At 46.8% G+C, this 16,384-nt stretch overlaps 3 protein-coding genes across 4 annotated transcripts in view; 1 reads left to right on the plus strand and 2 right to left on the minus strand.

Moving 5' to 3' along the window:
- Positions 1 to 1,862: 1,862 nt before the first annotated feature.
- DERPC (DERPC proline and glycine rich nuclear protein) lies at positions 1,863 to 4,305 on the minus strand. The gene has a single exon (XM_060084735.1). The coding sequence runs from the start codon at positions 4,303 to 4,305 to the stop codon at positions 2,683 to 2,685; it is 1,623 nt and encodes a 540-aa protein (XP_059940718.1). The 3' UTR covers positions 1,863 to 2,682.
- CHTF8 (chromosome transmission fidelity factor 8) lies at positions 4,302 to 13,820 on the minus strand. The gene is made up of 4 exons (XM_060084736.1): positions 13,718 to 13,820; positions 5,299 to 5,356; positions 4,914 to 5,031; positions 4,302 to 4,526 (listed from the first exon to the last, which is right to left on the minus strand). The coding sequence occupies exons 2-4, from the start codon at positions 5,319 to 5,321 to the stop codon at positions 4,302 to 4,304; spliced, it is 366 nt and encodes a 121-aa protein (XP_059940719.1). The 5' UTR covers positions 5,322 to 5,356; positions 13,718 to 13,820.
- A 2-nt stretch (positions 13,821 to 13,822) lies between these two features.
- Positions 13,823 to 16,384, plus strand: part of UTP4 (UTP4 small subunit processome component) — a 34,259-nt gene continuing 31,697 nt past the window's right edge. Inside the window, exons 1-2 of one of the 2 annotated variants that reach the window (XM_060084731.1) lie at positions 13,823 to 13,922; positions 15,192 to 15,352. In XM_060084731.1, the coding sequence (XP_059940714.1) occupies positions 15,194 to 15,352 (159 nt within the window). In that variant the 5' untranslated portion in view covers positions 13,823 to 13,922; positions 15,192 to 15,193. Of the gene's footprint in view, positions 13,923 to 13,984; positions 14,200 to 15,191; positions 15,353 to 16,384 lie in introns of those variants that run through there. The other variant, XM_060084733.1, reaches the window with a different exon arrangement.

The following is a 16,384-nucleotide window of genomic DNA, read 5'->3' on the forward strand; positions in this document are numbered from 1 at the left end:
TCCTCCTCATTGGGTAAGTTTTTCAAGGTGGCGAGTGACACAGAGCCTGGACTCTCACAGGCCCCTCTGCAATAGGCAAGCCTGCCCTCAGCACATGGGGCAAAACTATTGGGAGCCTCTGACCACACTGGCTACAGTCTTGGAAATGCCTGGACGGATTCCTCGGCAGCTGAGCAGTGCCCGTGACGTTCAGGCTACGGTTGTTGACAATCACCTCTAATGGAAAGCTTTTCAGTGTTCCCTAAGGGAACCCTCCATCCAAGCTGGTCATCGTTGAGGCTGTCCATTCTCCTCAGTGGCTTCTCCAGGGAATCCTTACAGCCAAGTTGTGGATAGTCACTACTGCATTTGCTTGCTTCTGTCCAGAAACCAAACTAGGAGATGGAATTGGTATCTAAATCCTAAGGTTCTTCTCTTCTCTCACGCCTCTCGAGGCTGTTTGATTTCCCTCTTTTTTCGGAGGGGGAGTGAGGGAAGGCCATTTTCTACAGATTTGCAATCCACAGACTGTTCTGAGCTCTTGGGTTTGAAAACTGGGATACTGACTAAGCCTTTGACTTAGAGGTTGCTTGCTCAAGCGTGCTTTCTCACCAAACATCCACTCTCAGAGGGGCCTGCTGAGCCCTCAGAACCAGCACTAAGGTGGACAGTAGTCGAAAGGGCAAGCCTCTAGTGTGCCCAGGTGCTTCCTACGAAGGAACAAAGTGTGCTCTGAGCCAGACTGGCAAACCCTGGTGCTTCATCTCCCATGAACTCAGGGGTTTTCCAGCTGCAGCGAACACTGCTGCATCACACAGACCTTGAGTTTGTAAGAAGACGACTGCTGGCTGACATCAGGCCTAATCCATGAAGGCTGGGAAGAGGCGGCAGGCGTTTGCTGAAGGCAGTTGTTCCAGGTTCTTGCGTGTTGTTGCTGGCCAAGAAGTAAACTATTTTGAGCACTACAATGGAAGAAATCTGGCCAGCCAACTGCAGAGCTCAGACTTCACTAAGGGCTTGTTTTTCTTCAGCTTTTACTTGAAGGTTAATGTAGGATGGACTCCCAGATGGAGAACTCTTGGCTGTCCTACCATCAGCTCTGCCTTGCTCTGTGACAATCAACTTTCTCCAGATCAAGAGAGTAGGCAGGTACAAGTAGTGGGCCCACAACGTTTGACCTCAACTGGTTTTTCTAAGTTATTTTGTACATTTTTCAGCAGCGAAACCAAACTGGGTCTTCAGCTTTATTCCCGTTTCTTGTAAGGGAAGAGCCTTTATACAATTGGACACATTTTGGGTTTTCCTCAATGAGAATTTTAATCCTCTTTTGTATTATTTCTAAAATAATTTGTAAACATATTTATTTTTACTTTTTTTTTTTTTTTTTTTTTTACTTTCAGGTCAAATTTTTTATACTGCACTTATTTGTCAAAATAAAGATTCTCACATAATGCTGGTACCTCTGAGCTCCTCCCTCCCTCTTTGTACTTAACAAAAGCTAGCTCTTTATTCCAGTCTCAAGATTGGTACCTGAGGAAGAACTAGTTTTGCCAAGGAGATTCCAGTGGAACTCAGAAGCAGGTAAGTTGTCACAGTTGCCTCTGGACCTGGGGAATACAGTAGGTCTACCTTGCTAACTGCACACCTATGGTGGCTTAATTTTTTATTGTAGAGAGTGGACGGGGTCTTTGGTGAAATTACGAGCCAGTGAGTGAGCCCTAGTTAACCAGCTAAGGCTAAAAACCAAAGCTTGCTTCCTCCTTGAAAATGTCATTATCTGGAAGGTAATGTAGGACTGTGGCCAAGCTGAAACAAAGAAAAGCAGTGGGTAAACTTCCTTCCCTGTGGGACAGGTAATAAAAAGGGAGTGAAATCAACAGCCCTCTCGTCCCATTTATTAAAGAAACAGTAAGAAAAGGTACAATGCAGGAAAACACCAACCATCCTTTCACATCAGGCTGAACGAAGCACAGTGATTTCTCCCCTTCATTCCCCCCACCCCCACCCCAATTCCCATAACCCCATCCACATCAGTTTAATTTTGAGGTTCTCTGATTGGGAGTACCAGTGGAGAGGGAGCGGGAGGAGCAGTGGAGCCTTGATCCTGGCCTCCTCTAAGTAAGTCCCAGGAGAAGGGAGCTGCAGGCCTGGTCAGGCCAGCAGAAATTTGGTGGCTCTCTGAAGTGGTTGCACTTCCCTGTTCTGTGTTCCAGCCCCCAGGGGAAGGTATGGCAGTAGAGAGTGACCAGGTCAGTGCTGCTGAAGCATGGTCCGCTCACCAATGCAACATTTCTAGACAGCAGTGAGCTGATTCTCCAGTGGTGAGCAGGGGACCGCATATGAATTGGAACCTGCAGGCCAATGTATCCCTGAGGAAAAGTCCACAAGAACAATTCAAGAAACTAGTAAGAAACAAGGGGCAGAAAGCTGTGGGACAAAAGCACAGCAGGCTTCTGGAAGGCTGGAGATTCCTTCTCGCAACGCGGGATCATTCCCACCTGCCAGAGTCCATGTCCCACAGATAACATTTCACCTTCAGTCAGTCAAGAAAGACGCAGAGGGGGGAAAAAGGCTCATTTGAACTTGAGCCTGAACTATGTACTTCAGACTGTAGCTCCATATCTACCCTTTCACCGAAAACACAGCCCCTGCCCAGAACCACAGTGCCTGGAAACCAAGGTGGTCCTGGAGAGAAAATGGTGTTTAAGGGGGTAACATTCCATTTGGGTACATTGCAGCCATTGGACCCCCTGGTCTGGGGAAAGCAGCTGGGTTTGTGCCAGGGAGGCTCCCCACTCTAGGAAATGGGACCAAAGTCTTGCTTACAGGGCCATTCATCCTTGGAAAGGAAGCTGGGTTTAGACCCAGGGTCCCAGTTGGCCTTGCAAAAGGAGCTGGGTTGATACCCACAGGGCCTGCTGGCGAAGAGCCTAGGGGCCCAGGAGCTGACCTGGGGAAAGTAACCTGACCAGGGCCTAATGGGCCAGTAGACCTTGGGAAGGTAGCTGGACTTGGGCCCTGTAAACCAGTGGCCCTTGGAAAGTTAGCTGGGTTGGAGCCTAGTGGCCCAGAGGCTCTTGGGAAAATTGCCGGACTAGAGCCCTGGAGGCCAGCAGACCTCTGGAAGCTAACGGGGTTTGAAGCCAATGTGTTAGAAGACTGAGAGAAAGCAGCTGGGTTCAAGCCCCCTGAACCTGTCCCCCTTGGAAAAGGATTAGCATTTACTCCCATGGGGCCAGCGGGCCTTGAAAAATGAGCTGAATTAGGGCCAATGGGGCCAGGAGCCCTTGACATGGGAGATGGATTTGGCCCTGGAAGGCCAATTCCCCGAGAGCCAGGACCCGAGTTTGGGCCTATGGGGCCAGGTATTCTGGCCATGGAAGATGGGCTTGTGCCCATGTTTCCAGAAGACTGTGAGAAAGCAGCTGAATTTGCTCCTAAAAGACCTGCTGCTCTTAGAATGGGTGCAAGGTCTAGGCTTTGAGGTCCAGCCATTCTTAAGTTAAGACCAGATCCTGTGCCCAAGAGGCCACCTGGTCTGGTGTCCAAATTAGGGCTTGGAGCCAGGCCACCTGCCCTTGGGTTAGGCCCAAGGCCTGGGCCCAGGCCACTTGACCTTGGGTTGGGCCCAAGGCCATGGCCTGGAAACATACCTGACCTCGGGGCAGGGTTTGTACCTACAAAGCCTGATCTCAGATTAGGACTTGGTCCGGGGCCCAGGCCAACGGGCCTAGGATTGGGAGGACCATTCCCAGAAGTCAACAGGACACCTGCTCTCAGGTTGGGTCCAGATCCAGGGCCCATGGGGCCACCACTTCTGGGGTCAGGACCTGATCCCAGAAGACCACCTGGCCTTGGGTTGGACATAGGACCTGGCCCTGGGAGACCCCCTAACCTTGGGTTAGACAGAGGCCCTGGGCCTGGAAGAGCCCCTGCTCTAGGATTTAGAGCTGACCCTGGGCTTGGGCCCAAGAGACCACCCGGCCTTGGGAAAGAAACTGCACCTGTGCCAGTGGGATTCATCCCTCTTGGAAAAGAAGCCATGCTTGGGTCACGAGCACCAGCAGGGAAAGGTGCTGGATTTGAAGCCAATGAGCCTGATGAAGTTGGAAAAGGAGACGGGTTCCTTGGAAACGGAGCCAAATTTCCACCAAGAGAGCCGGTTGCCATAAGGAAGGGATCTGAGTTCATACCTAGAGGATGGCCTGTGTTTAAAGCAGGACCCCCTTGTGGTCCCAGGGAACTGTCCATCCGTCCTCGAGGTGGCAGCGGAGCACGAGTCCAAGGAGTTGGCCGCTCTCTAGGGAAAATCCGGGGTTCTTTCATACTTTCTTGGGGACGTTGGTGATAATGGGCTTGGGGCGAGTTTTGAAAAGGATCTTGTTTTTGATGAGTGCTGTTACCAGGTACTGGGTGCCACTCCTGCAGCCAAGATCATCACAATCCTGCTCCCCGGGAGTGTGTTTAACAAGGACGGCAAAAGGTTTCTCCAGGTGGATGATTTTCCCATACAGGATATGATGCCCCACGATCAGCACAGGGATTCCCTTTGGCGGAACAAGAATGAGATGCCTGAGGTTCAGGGCAAGGTCGTAACATTCAGGTGCCTTCTAGAGATGCTCTTGGGAGGCAATGCTGGCACCTCCACTCGCTCAACCACTGTTGAGAAGCCACAGAGGACAACCCACCCTCATATCCTTTTTACTCTTTCTAGCCCCAAGTAAGAGAATTTCTACTTCTAGAACTGTGACCTTTCCAGATTCCCCAAAGCTAAATTTCCCTGCTACTGCAGAGGTGGGGGGAGAACAAGCAATGGCTTAGCTAGACCTTGAAAAACAAACCTGAGGGCAGTCCTCACTCTGGGTCCTGGGAGCACCACCTTGGTGTAGCTTGCTTTCCTGAAGCATTAGGCAGGGAAAGAAAAGTCCCCTCACCTCAGTGGTGTAATGTAGGTCTCCCAGGAGGTTTCCAGCTAATCCAGTGCTGTAGCGAGCCTCGATCTCCCCCTGTAGCTCCATCAGCACCCATTCTGCCAGGCCTCCAGCCCCAGCACTGCAAGCAAAGGGCTGGCGGTTACAATATTTTGGAGGGGTGAAGGATGAATAATAGTGTCCTACACCACCATTCAAGGCCCAAGAGATCTCTTTGCTGAGCACGAATTCTTGAGAAACTGGGCAGTGCTAGACACTGAACTAGAAATTGAAATGCAAGGATTTGTGCAAGATGCACCTAAGGACCCCAATTCTTCCAGGGAAATTTCAAACCTAAATAGCCCTAATCATTCAAGCTAAATTTTAAAAAGTCTCAAAAGGTACTCACCTGGAAATAATGATCTGCACCATGAGCTTCCCGTCTTTAAAAAGCAACTGAAAATAAGCTGTAGACGAAAAAAAAAATTTATTTAGAATAACAATAGCTAACATTTGTCACTTAGTATGTGCTAGGCACTTTTCTAAGTGCTTTAGACATATTTAATTTCAATCCCCTAACAACTCTATAACCTGTAAAAATTCTAAACTGATAATTGTACATATAAAATTGCTTCAGATCACCAAGGGTCAACTACAGTGTGAAAAGTTAATAGGTATCACAACTGTGTTCAAGGTCGCATAGCTACTAGTCTACGAGCCAGGATCTGAACCCAACACATACACTGCAGAGCCCACACTCTTGGCCAGTATGCTAACTTGCCTTTCTCAAGGATATTATATTTTCCATTCTGCATGGTTCTAAAAAACTAAGGAATTCTTTTAGATTTTACTTTTTCCTTTGGTGATGACATAAGCTTCATGTCTGCCACTTTGGTTATCTTATAGTTCAAGGTTCAAATGATCTCTTTTAACTAAAAGCCAAGAGAATGGAAAAGGTCTTCCAGACAACTTTAGTGAACGGTAAGCTGATTTCTGATGTGATTCTCATCAAACACTTTGCCCATCTTTCATCATTTAGACACTAAGGATACCCTGACGCTTAATCTACTTTCGTTTTATACAATGGCACCACCTGGTGGCAAGTTTGCGGCACTCTACAAGAATGAGTTAAAATGGGACATTTTTGCCTGAAACAACTGGCTTCTTTTTTTTTTTTTTTTTTTTTTTTTGCTGTACACGGGCCTCTCACTGCTGTGGCCTCTCCCGTTGCGGAGCACAGGCTCCGGACACACAGGCTCCGCGGCCATGGCTCGCGGGCCCAGCCGCTCCGCGGCATGCGGGATCTTCCGGGATCGGGGTACGAACCCATGTCCCCTGCATCGGCAGGCGGACTCTCAACCACTGCGCCACCATGGAAGCCCCAACTGGCTTCTTGTACTTTGTCTTCCTGAGAAGAACAGATTAATGGGGAGATTGAGGGATGGGGGATCTAAACTATAGCTTCTGTACAAATCTTTCCAATGAATAGATGGAGCCTAGTGGAAGGTTATCAGATCAGTGTTTACCAACTGTAGAACAGCAAGTTAATAGGAATTATAATTGTGCTCACGATTAGCAAACACCTGCTTAAAGTTAAACAGGTTTCCTTACTGACATGTTAATCTTTGTTTTGGATCTCCAGTGAAAAGTATATTCACAGCAGCCCTGTAAGACAGCGGAACCTCTTACTCTTGAGCGCCAAACACATTTTGGAAACATGAGGTTGGTCAATCACTGGGCTTCAAATTCAAATATAAAGAGCAGCTAATATTTATTCAATTTTTACTATGAATCAGATGCTGTGCATATATATCATGGGTGGTATCTCATTCAACCACTCTGAGATAGGGACTTATCCGTATTTTGCAGATAAAGTAACTGAGGGATACATTTGCTTTATGTGGTACCACACAGCTAGCAGGTGGTAGAGCCAACACAAGAACCTAGGTCATCCAACTTTACACTCATAATCAATACCCTCTCGAAGGAGAAACCCAAGTGAGAATAAAAAGGCATGAAGGCATCAGGCAGGCACTGCGTACACGCATTCAGCAAGAGCTGAATCAATAAGTCATGTTTGAATAAGCCAGACCTGCTGTAGCAGTACCAGGTGTGGTACCACTTGACAACAGGTAATACACTGGCTCAGGACAGCAAAGGTCTTCTGACAGATAAGAAGGCCCCACCTCCACCATCAACAGAACAATCAAAAGCACTTTTAATATTCTTCCAAGGTTTCTTGAAGGAGAGACTAATAATTTAAAATTAGAAGGCCTTGGGCCTCCCTGGTGGCGCAAGTGGTTGAGAGTCCGCCTGCCGATGCAGGGGATACGGGTTCGTGCCCCGGTCTGGGAGGATCCCATATGCCGCGGAGCGGCTGGGCCCGTGAGCCATGGCCGCTGAGCCTGCGCGTCTGGAGCCTGCGCGTCCGGAGCCTGTGCTCCGCAACGGGGGAGGCCACAACAGTGAGAGGCCCGCATACCGCAAAAAAAAAAAAAAAAAAAAAAAAAAAAAAAAATTAGAAGGCCTAAATTCAGGTTCCAGCCTGTAAGTGTGGAACTCTTTCAGTGTCATCATACACAAGTCACTTAATGACCGTGGGGCTAAAACCTGGATTGTGTGACTCATTTAACTATCATGAAGACCAAATAAAACATATGTGGAGGGCTTCCCTGATGGCGCAGTGGTTAAGAATCCGCCTGCCAATGCAGGGGACACGGGGTCGAGCCCTCATCTGGGAAGATCCCACATGCCGTAGAGCAACTAAGCCTGGGCGCCGTAACTACTGAGCCTGCGCTCTAGAGCCCGCGAGCCACAACTACTGAAGCCCACACGCCACAACTACTGAAGCCAGCGCACCTAGAGCCCGTGCTCTGCAACAAAGAAGCCCACGCACCACAACGAAGAGTAGCCCCCACTCGCTGCAACTAGAGAAGGCCTGTGCAGCAACGAAGACCTGACGCAGCCAATAAATAAATTTTTAAAAGATGTGGAAATGTTTTAGAGACTAACATATAGCTAATTTTTTAAAGAATGGGATAAATAAATCAACATTTCCACACTATAATTGTGAGTAAAATTCAGAGAATGGTAGGTACATTTTAGCCATGAATCAAAAAAGGCTCAATAATTGAAACTGAAGTTGTGAAGTTTCTAAAGGTTAATAAATGCATATAGATTGAGAAAGAGTTCTTGTAAATAAGCTTTTGATGACTGATGAAACAGTGTATTTTCCTTGCTAAGTGTAAAATACAGGTGGTTTCACAGAAGCAATAGGGTGTTCACACAGATACAAATTTTAGGAAAATCATGGCAGGGAACGAGATTAATCTTTAAGACCTCTGACCACATGTTTGAGATAGGAATGTGCAGACTGTTTAGGTAAAGGGGATGTAGAAATATTTTCAGTGCGTTCCCCATTTCCTCGACAGTCTCCTATCAGAACAGGAATTCAAAACAGTAGCCTAAAGGGAATTCCCTGGTGGTCCAGTAGTTGGTACTCAGCGCTTTCACTGCCGTGGGCCTGGGTACAATCCCTGGTCACGGAACTAAGATACCGCCAGCTGCGTGGCGCGGCCAAAAACCAAAAACAAAGTAACAGAAAAAACGGTGGCCTAAGTGAATAAAGGAAAACAGATGCCTGGTAGCTGGGTCAGAGTAGCTGCACCTCCCTACTTGTCGCCATGCTTCAATGAGCACACACAGCTCTTATCCACTTATGTAGGAAGCCCTGCCTGAATACACCCATTGATACTGGCAGACATCTAGCAATTCTTGTAAAAATAAGAATTCTGTGGCCTAAAAACTTGTGCTAGACCTAATGAGATGCCAGAGATGTGAATACAAATGAAGTTCGCACCCAGCTTACAAGACTCTAGCTCACAGGAACCTGTGGACTGATGTGGCTATACTTATGTACACGAGGGTGTATTTACCAAGTTAGTAAGTGATGTAGGGGAAGGCATCCCTTTTGTGAATTTTAAAATTCTACTTTAGCACCTTAAAATATCCCATTGGCTGAATCAGATTCTTCTTCTTGCTCCTTGCTCTAGGCAACTACTCTCAAGAGTAGGTATGTATACCTGAGTACGTCACTGATAACACACCTGATGGAGGTGACAGGAAATATGTATTTCACTTAGTGTGGAGATGACTAAAAAAGATAATGAGGGGCTTCCCTGGTGGCGCAGTGGTTGGGAGCCTGCCTGCTAATGCGGGGGGCACGGGTTTGAGCCCTGGTCTGGGAGGATCCCACATGCTGCGGAGCAACTGGGCCCGTGAGCCACAACTACTGAGCCTGCGTGTCTGGAGCCTGTGCTCCGCAACAAGAGAGGCCGCGATAGTGAGAGGCCCGCGCACCTCGATGAAGAGTGGCCCCCGCTTGCCACAACTAGAGAAAGCCCCCCCAACACAGCAAAAATAAACTCCTACCCCAACATCTTCTTTAAAAAAAAAAAGATAAATGAGAACATGCAGCCCAATCTGTCCTCAACCCCTTGAAAGCAGGCAGAAAAAGTTAGTAGGAAAACAAGGAGGTGAAGAAGTATAATACAAGTCAATCCTATAAGTAATAACAAGTAACATTATAATGAAAACTTTCCGTATAACAAAGATTTCTAAGTCTTCAGTCTCAACTCATTCCAACATTTAAAAATAAGCAGAGCAATTTCTAAGTGCTTGTTCTAAGGTATTGCTTGTGTAGAAACTGCAGCTTTATCAAGAGCAACATCTGAAGGCACGGTCTCATGAATGCACCATATCAAATCATGACACTAAAAGGAGTCACTGGAAGAGATGCCCAGCACCTCACTCTCAACAGCCTTGAGTTTAATCCCAGATTTAGCTAGGACCAACTAACTGGTCTTTGTTGAAGAATAATAATTCCAAGTTCCTGTACAGCCAGGAAGAACTGATGCCACTTTTCAAAAAGATGTTTAAATTCAATATATTTCAGAGTGGAGTCTCACAGGCCACAACTACAGTACAGACTTGGAGACTTGGAGAGATAGGAAGGTGTGGAAAAAACCATCCAAACACCTTTCCCCTGCAATGAATTATTTTGACTCCCTAACCTTCCCCTATGTACACGAGGGTGTATTTACCAAGTTAGTAAGTGATGTAGGGGAAGGCATCCCTTTTGTGAATTTTAAAATTCTACTTTAGCACCTTAAAATATCCCATGGGGGAAATGTTTTACTACTCAATTTTTGGGGGCCTTTACATAGCTAAACAAACTAAACGCATAAGTTCTATACTCCTAACTTAGTCAAATGACTTTAGCTATGTAAACGAAACTTTTTAAACACTTTGTATGTTTTAACTATTTTTTTCCCTTAAAGAAAAAAAAATGCCTTTGTGGGGGGCTTCAAGATTTCTAGAAATATTAAGATATTTCTAGAAATATCTGAGGTTGCCCCAGATCATCCCCTGTCTTGAGACCTCGAGTTACTTTGGAGATCCTGAGTAAAGTCAAGACACTGTTGTTTCTCAAGACAGTGGTCCAGATGACTTCAAGACCCCTGAACAAACCACAGAACAGCAAAGAAACCCACATTCTCAGAATCAACCAAGACTCACATTGGGAACCCTAATCAACTCAAAAGGTCTGAAATCAGACCAAATCTGGGATACATCTTATTTAACTGTCATTTTGAAAGTCATTAAAAACCTGAAAAATCAAAGTGCCACCACAATTTCTTAATTAGGAAGAAAAGTTCAGGCAGAGCATTATCTTTGTAATACAAAAAGCTTCATTTCTCACATAGCTAAACCTTTTTGAACATTTATCTGGATTCTCTCTTTTCATCTTGAAAACAATCCTATGATACAGGTACTATCACTCCCATTTTACAGTGAGGAAACAGGCTTAGAGAAGTTAAAGGTTAAGTAACTGGTGGAACAGCTAGTAAGTGGTAGACAGGGAGTGAATTCTAACTCCTCCACAATCCGGCCGGTCCTGCAGTCCTCTCACACAGCCCCTTCTCATGCAGGACATCAGTACAAGAACTTGCTTTACAAACATTAGCCTTTCTCGTAACATCTCCCACAAGATGGCAAATAAACCACCTATGAAGATGTTATATCTCGCCACCGAAGTAACTATGACATGTTGGGCAGGCAGCTCAAAACAAATGAGCCTGCTTTTCATCATATCCAACTGACGAGATTTAGGTTTCTGAAATCCCTAGAGATGTACTGAAGGTTACCTCCAGGATTCAAAACTACAGCCTAAACCTCTGTTTCCTGCCTGCATAAGGCAAAGTAAGTCAAAAGAACAGAGCACATTCTTTGTCACTGATTCATCTAACCTCCTACAAAATTTCTTATCCATTGGTTTCAGAGTTGTTAAATTGTTAATATTACTAAGGTCTTACAGAGAACATCATGAGCAATGATCCTCATGATGGTAACTGCCCCCAAAATAAAATGTAGCAGAAGAAAGCATGGCATGTATCGTATTAAACAGAATATGCAGCTTTCACTGAAACAGGGACTTTGACTCAATGGTTTAACCTAACTACACATAATTAAATTTTACGACAGCTAAACAATGTTTAGCTGTAATACACTGGCCCTTTCATCTTTTCTTTTTTTGTTGCTTTTTAAACGGAATAAAGGCTTTAACTTTACAATTCTTAATTTAAAAAAATTCATTTTTATTTTAAAAAATTAAATACATGACACAAAATGCTTGCAAATTGCTGGGCCAACAATTAGCATTTATTGAGTTCTTATTCGGTCCCAGAAACTCTTTGTGTTTAGGGATTCAGTGAGAACTGAATCAGACCTAGATTCTGATTCTGCCATTTATCTAGCCTGCATATGACAGGGGGTAATTTAATCTCATGTTGCAGTTTCTCCACCAATAAACTGAGCATAAAAGAGAACCCATCTCAAAGGGTGGCTGTGAGCATTAAATGAAGTTTTGAATGTAAAGTCCTCAGCACAGTGCCTAACAGGGTAAACCTTTAGGGTCAAGCTATTGATTACCTAGAGGAACATGGCATTTTCTTAGTACATGTCCAATAGAATGACTTTATACTACTCTGTGTACTTATTTTAATGTTTATAGTGGACTAAAATATTCTATAAAAGCAGCATGTTATCAGAATAAAATCAAGCTTACACAATGGGAGAACAATTCAAATATGGCAGTCAGGGTTCACCAAACTGCTTCAGGGATTAAGTTCTGGAACGTTTTTTACCTCTAAGCATGATAACTATTTCTCTGTGTGTCTTTCCATTAAATGAACAATTCAGGAACTTTTATATACAACTCAATACATTATTTTTATTAGCAGTGTTGTGATTTTGTGACTGATGGGGAGAGTCTAAGTTTCAAAGGGCATATCTTGTCTCTTGACAGGCTTATGTTATGTCATTAAGTGCTAAAATCCAGTTTCTAAATGAGAAGCTTGCTCTCCTCCAAAAAGGGGCCATGGAGAGTAGGTGGAACTGAATGCTTCCAAACTTTTCATTAGTGAAGAGTGGGTTCAAAAACGTGTGTGGACACTATGCATACATGTGGTACTTTCCCATCACATTTTAAGATTCCCATGATGGAAGGGAATCAATTACTGGTATTTGTAGACAATGAGTAGAAAAGATGGCTTCAGTCGATCTGAGTTACTCCAGTTTTCTCCATCTTCTGCTACTCTGCGGCCCCTTCTACCCTTCCTCCTCCTACTGCTGTGGCACCCTATCTTCCCCAAAGCCCCTTCCTTTATAGCTCTACTTGAGGTCTCCCTCTGTACTGGATTCCCCTCCCACCAGCCCCATCTTCTCCACCCTCTCCCCGACCCCCTCCCCTCCCTTCAATTTGACCTACAAACACTTCCTATTTCTAGCCCCGCCCACTTTCTGGGACTTCTCCATCCGCTTCCCCTCTCCCCCCCCTCCACAAATTACCCCCAGACTATCTCTAGGACCGCTTTCCAAGCTGTTTAACCCTTTCTCCTACCTCCCAAGGAAACTACTCTTTAAACTGCCTTCCTCCACCTCCCAACTCCCGGAATACTCTTTCCAAACCGTTCTCCCTCCTCCCAAAGATTACTCTTTAAACGTTATCCCTCTACCACCCTCATTTTCCAAATCGTTCCCTATTTCCCCCCCTCAATTCTTAAGTACTTCTCTCCTCCAGGACCCGACTCCACCCCACTCTTCTCTCGTCTCTCACTCCGCCCACAAATGAAGCTGGATCACTCTCCAGACTGTCTCTTCCTTTCAACCACCCTCCCAATTACCGCTCCCAGCAGCCTCTCCCCCCCGACTTAAAATGTCCCCTCGAAAGAACCTCACAGTCCCCCGCTAAATCCCCTTTCTGATGTTCCCGCTACTTCCTGGGTTCCAGTTCTACCCGACTCTCGCAAGCATCCCGTGCTGGGTTCCCTCCCCACCCAGGGAAGAACCCCTTTCCGCACATACCTCGAGGTTCCGGCCCGCGCCGCCCCCTTCTCCGTCCTCCGCCCGCGCTCGGCCACTCTTTCCGCCCTTCTCCCGCTCCGCCCTGCTCGCTCCCTTCCTTCCCTCCACCTTCCGACTCCACATTGCTCCCTTCTCCACAATTCCCGGCCCTCCTACCAGGGGGCCCCTCTGGGTCGCCCCCTACCTCTGCACGGCCCTCCCCGCTCCCCTCCCCCTTCCCGGCTTCTCCTCCTCCGCCCGCCGCTCCCCCACTCCCCGCCCCTCGGCTCGCCATTCTTCTTCTCGAGCCGCGTGCCCCGCCCGGCCCCAGCTCCCTAGCTTCCCGCTCCCTCGCACCCTCGCCCCCATTCCCGGCTCGGCCCTCGCTCCCCGCGGCCTCCCGCGCTCCCTGCCCGCGGCCTGACCTGCAATGGCGGCCGCCGAGCGCGGCGCCGCGCGGCCAACGGGCGACAACCGAACCTCCCGCCGCCGTCGCCGCCGCCGCGAGCACTGCCTGCGCACTTCCGGCCTTGCGGCGCGAGCACTTCCGGGGCAGAGCACGCGAGCGCGCGCGCACGTGGGGCCGGGGCGGAGAGAGGCGAGCGCCGAGAGTGGCTAGCCCATCCGCTGGTGAGTTGGGGAAGGGGCGTGGGGAGCGGGGATGGGACAGGGTGGGGGCAGTTCGAGCGGGTGAGGCCTGCTACAGGTCGGCGCCCGGCGGAGCTCGCCGATTCTCTTGTGCCGAGGCCGGTGGGGGCTACTCCAGAGATCCCCGGAGAGGGAAGGGGCGGTGAAGCCCTCGCGCGCGCCTTGGACGCACTCTTAGCCCGGCCCGGCCGAACGCGCCTGCTCTGCAGGCGGGTTCCTCACCTTGAAAGGAGACGAGTAAGGGGCGACCCAGAGCAGAGTGCGTATATTGGCGGCGACGTTGCGGCAGGTAGAGGGAGTAGTTGACAGATGCCGACCAGTCCTGTGGTTCCTCCCCTTGAGACGCTCTCGGTTCTTCCTGCCCCATCAGCCCCACCGTCAGTACCGTAGTTGAGTGTGTGATTTGCAAACTTAGCATGCACTAGAGATAGAGGTGTTTGCCAAAATGCAGATTGCTAGCCCTACCCCCGCCCCAAAAGATTGGAATTCTGGAACTGTGGAATAGGACCCGGAATCCTGCATTTTAAAAAACCATTTTTCGAGGTGATTTTGATACAGGAGTTCTGCGGACCTGACTTTGAGATACTCCTTTAGACTATCCACATTTCTTGCTTCTTTAGAGTGGTCGTGGTATTTATCCTCCTCTTCACCACCCCCACCCCCAGAAACCTCACACACAAAATACAAAGGAGACCTTAGTTCTGCGTCTAATACATCCGGTCAGCTCCATGTGACTCCGTTCAAGTGCTCACTCCCAGTTAGAGAATGAGGTTATATTCAGTCTTCTGCTCTAAGATCACGTTTCAAATTCTCACCCCTCTTTTTCTGGACCACTTCCTTCAGGCAGTTGTCAGGATTGCTGGCAGTCTGGGTGATGCTGTATGTGTTGATCTTTTAATTTTGTTGCTGAAGAATCCTGAGCTTCTGGAGACTGTTTGATAGATTCTTTATGGGCCATGAAAGCATCATTAGTTGGAAATTTAGAAATGAACCTCCGTCGGACTTCCCTGGCGGTCCAGTGGTTAAGAAGCGGCACTTCCAATGCAGGGGGCTCGGGTTCCATCCCTGGTTGGGGAACTAAGACCCCACATTCTGCCCGGCGCGGCCCCCTACAAAAAAAAAAAAGTGAAAAAAAATAGAAATGAACCTCGATGAGATATAGTTGGAGTCTTCCACCTAGAATAGTGGTAATAAGAAACATGAGGTGTGACATACTGCTGTTTAACAATGATTCTTTTCTTGCCCCCCTAGGAATGGGTGAATTTAAGGTCCATCGAGTACGTTTCTTTAATTATGTTCCATCAGGGATCCGCTGTGTGGCTTACAATAACCAGTCAAACAGATTGGCTGTCTCACGAACAGATGGCACTGTGGAAATTTATAATTTGTCAGCAAACTACTTTCAGGAGAAAGTAAGTCATTTGGGAGCCTGATTTGGTGTTTTTGATGTTAATTTTTTTCTGAAGTTCAATTCTGCCAAATCTATGTTTTTTGTATTCAAAGAGATCAAAAGAAAGTAACTGTCCCCCACTCTCTCCGGAGTTGTTTAGAACCACATAACAAATATGTAGCCTCTTGTCTGAACGATGCGCTTAGAGTTTTGATCTGTGTGATGTTGGTTAGAAAGATCCTACCTAGGAATTGTGGTGCTCACTGTCATTTGGAAACTAAGGTTTGCTAGATCTGTTGGGCACAATAAGAAGGGAAATTGTCAAGACCATTGCTTCATATCAGTCTCTGCACCATTGTAACTTTGGTAAAGTGGCATTTCCTGCTATAAGTGTCAGTACCCATTTCATTGTCAATTCAGAAAAAATGATGAGACATTTTAATATCAAACATTTTGGTGATGTGATATCAGGAAGATGGATTCCTAAGTTCATCTGTCTGAGAGAAGGTAGATTTATATGCCTTATATTTGGGAATAAAGATTTTAAATTAGGTAAAGTACCGTTTGGGTGTATGCAAAGGGCTGTTACAGCAGCATATTTTTCAAAGGCAGTGATTACTGATTTCAAGTGCAACAAAATAATTCAGTTCACATTTACTGAGTGCCTTACATGCCCTAGGCACCATGATATAGATGAATAGAAGGAAAAATGAATGAATGCAGTGCCCAGCAGCTTAGTACTTGGAATTTAGGCACTCTGTAAATGTTTCTAAATGACTGAGTGGCAAGTATTAGGCATTAAGATGAATGTCAGAGGACCTACCTTCAAGGAGTTCAAAATCCAGTGGGGGAAAGACGAGTATACAGTTTCCAAACAGTGTGGCAAATTTTATGATAGACCTAAGCAGAGGCATAGAATCTTAGTGGAGAGGTGCCTTCTCTGATGAGGTGGGTTTAGGGTTCCTGGAAAGAGATGACTTACTGAGCTGATCCCTGAAGCTCTAATAGGAGTTAAGAAATTGCTGGTTACCACAAATGAGTCACATTCCATAGA

The sequence above is a fragment of the Mesoplodon densirostris genome, chromosome 19 (assembly GCF_025265405.1).
Source record: "Mesoplodon densirostris isolate mMesDen1 chromosome 19, mMesDen1 primary haplotype, whole genome shotgun sequence".
Classification (NCBI taxonomy): Eukaryota; Metazoa; Chordata; class Mammalia; order Artiodactyla; family Ziphiidae; genus Mesoplodon; species Mesoplodon densirostris.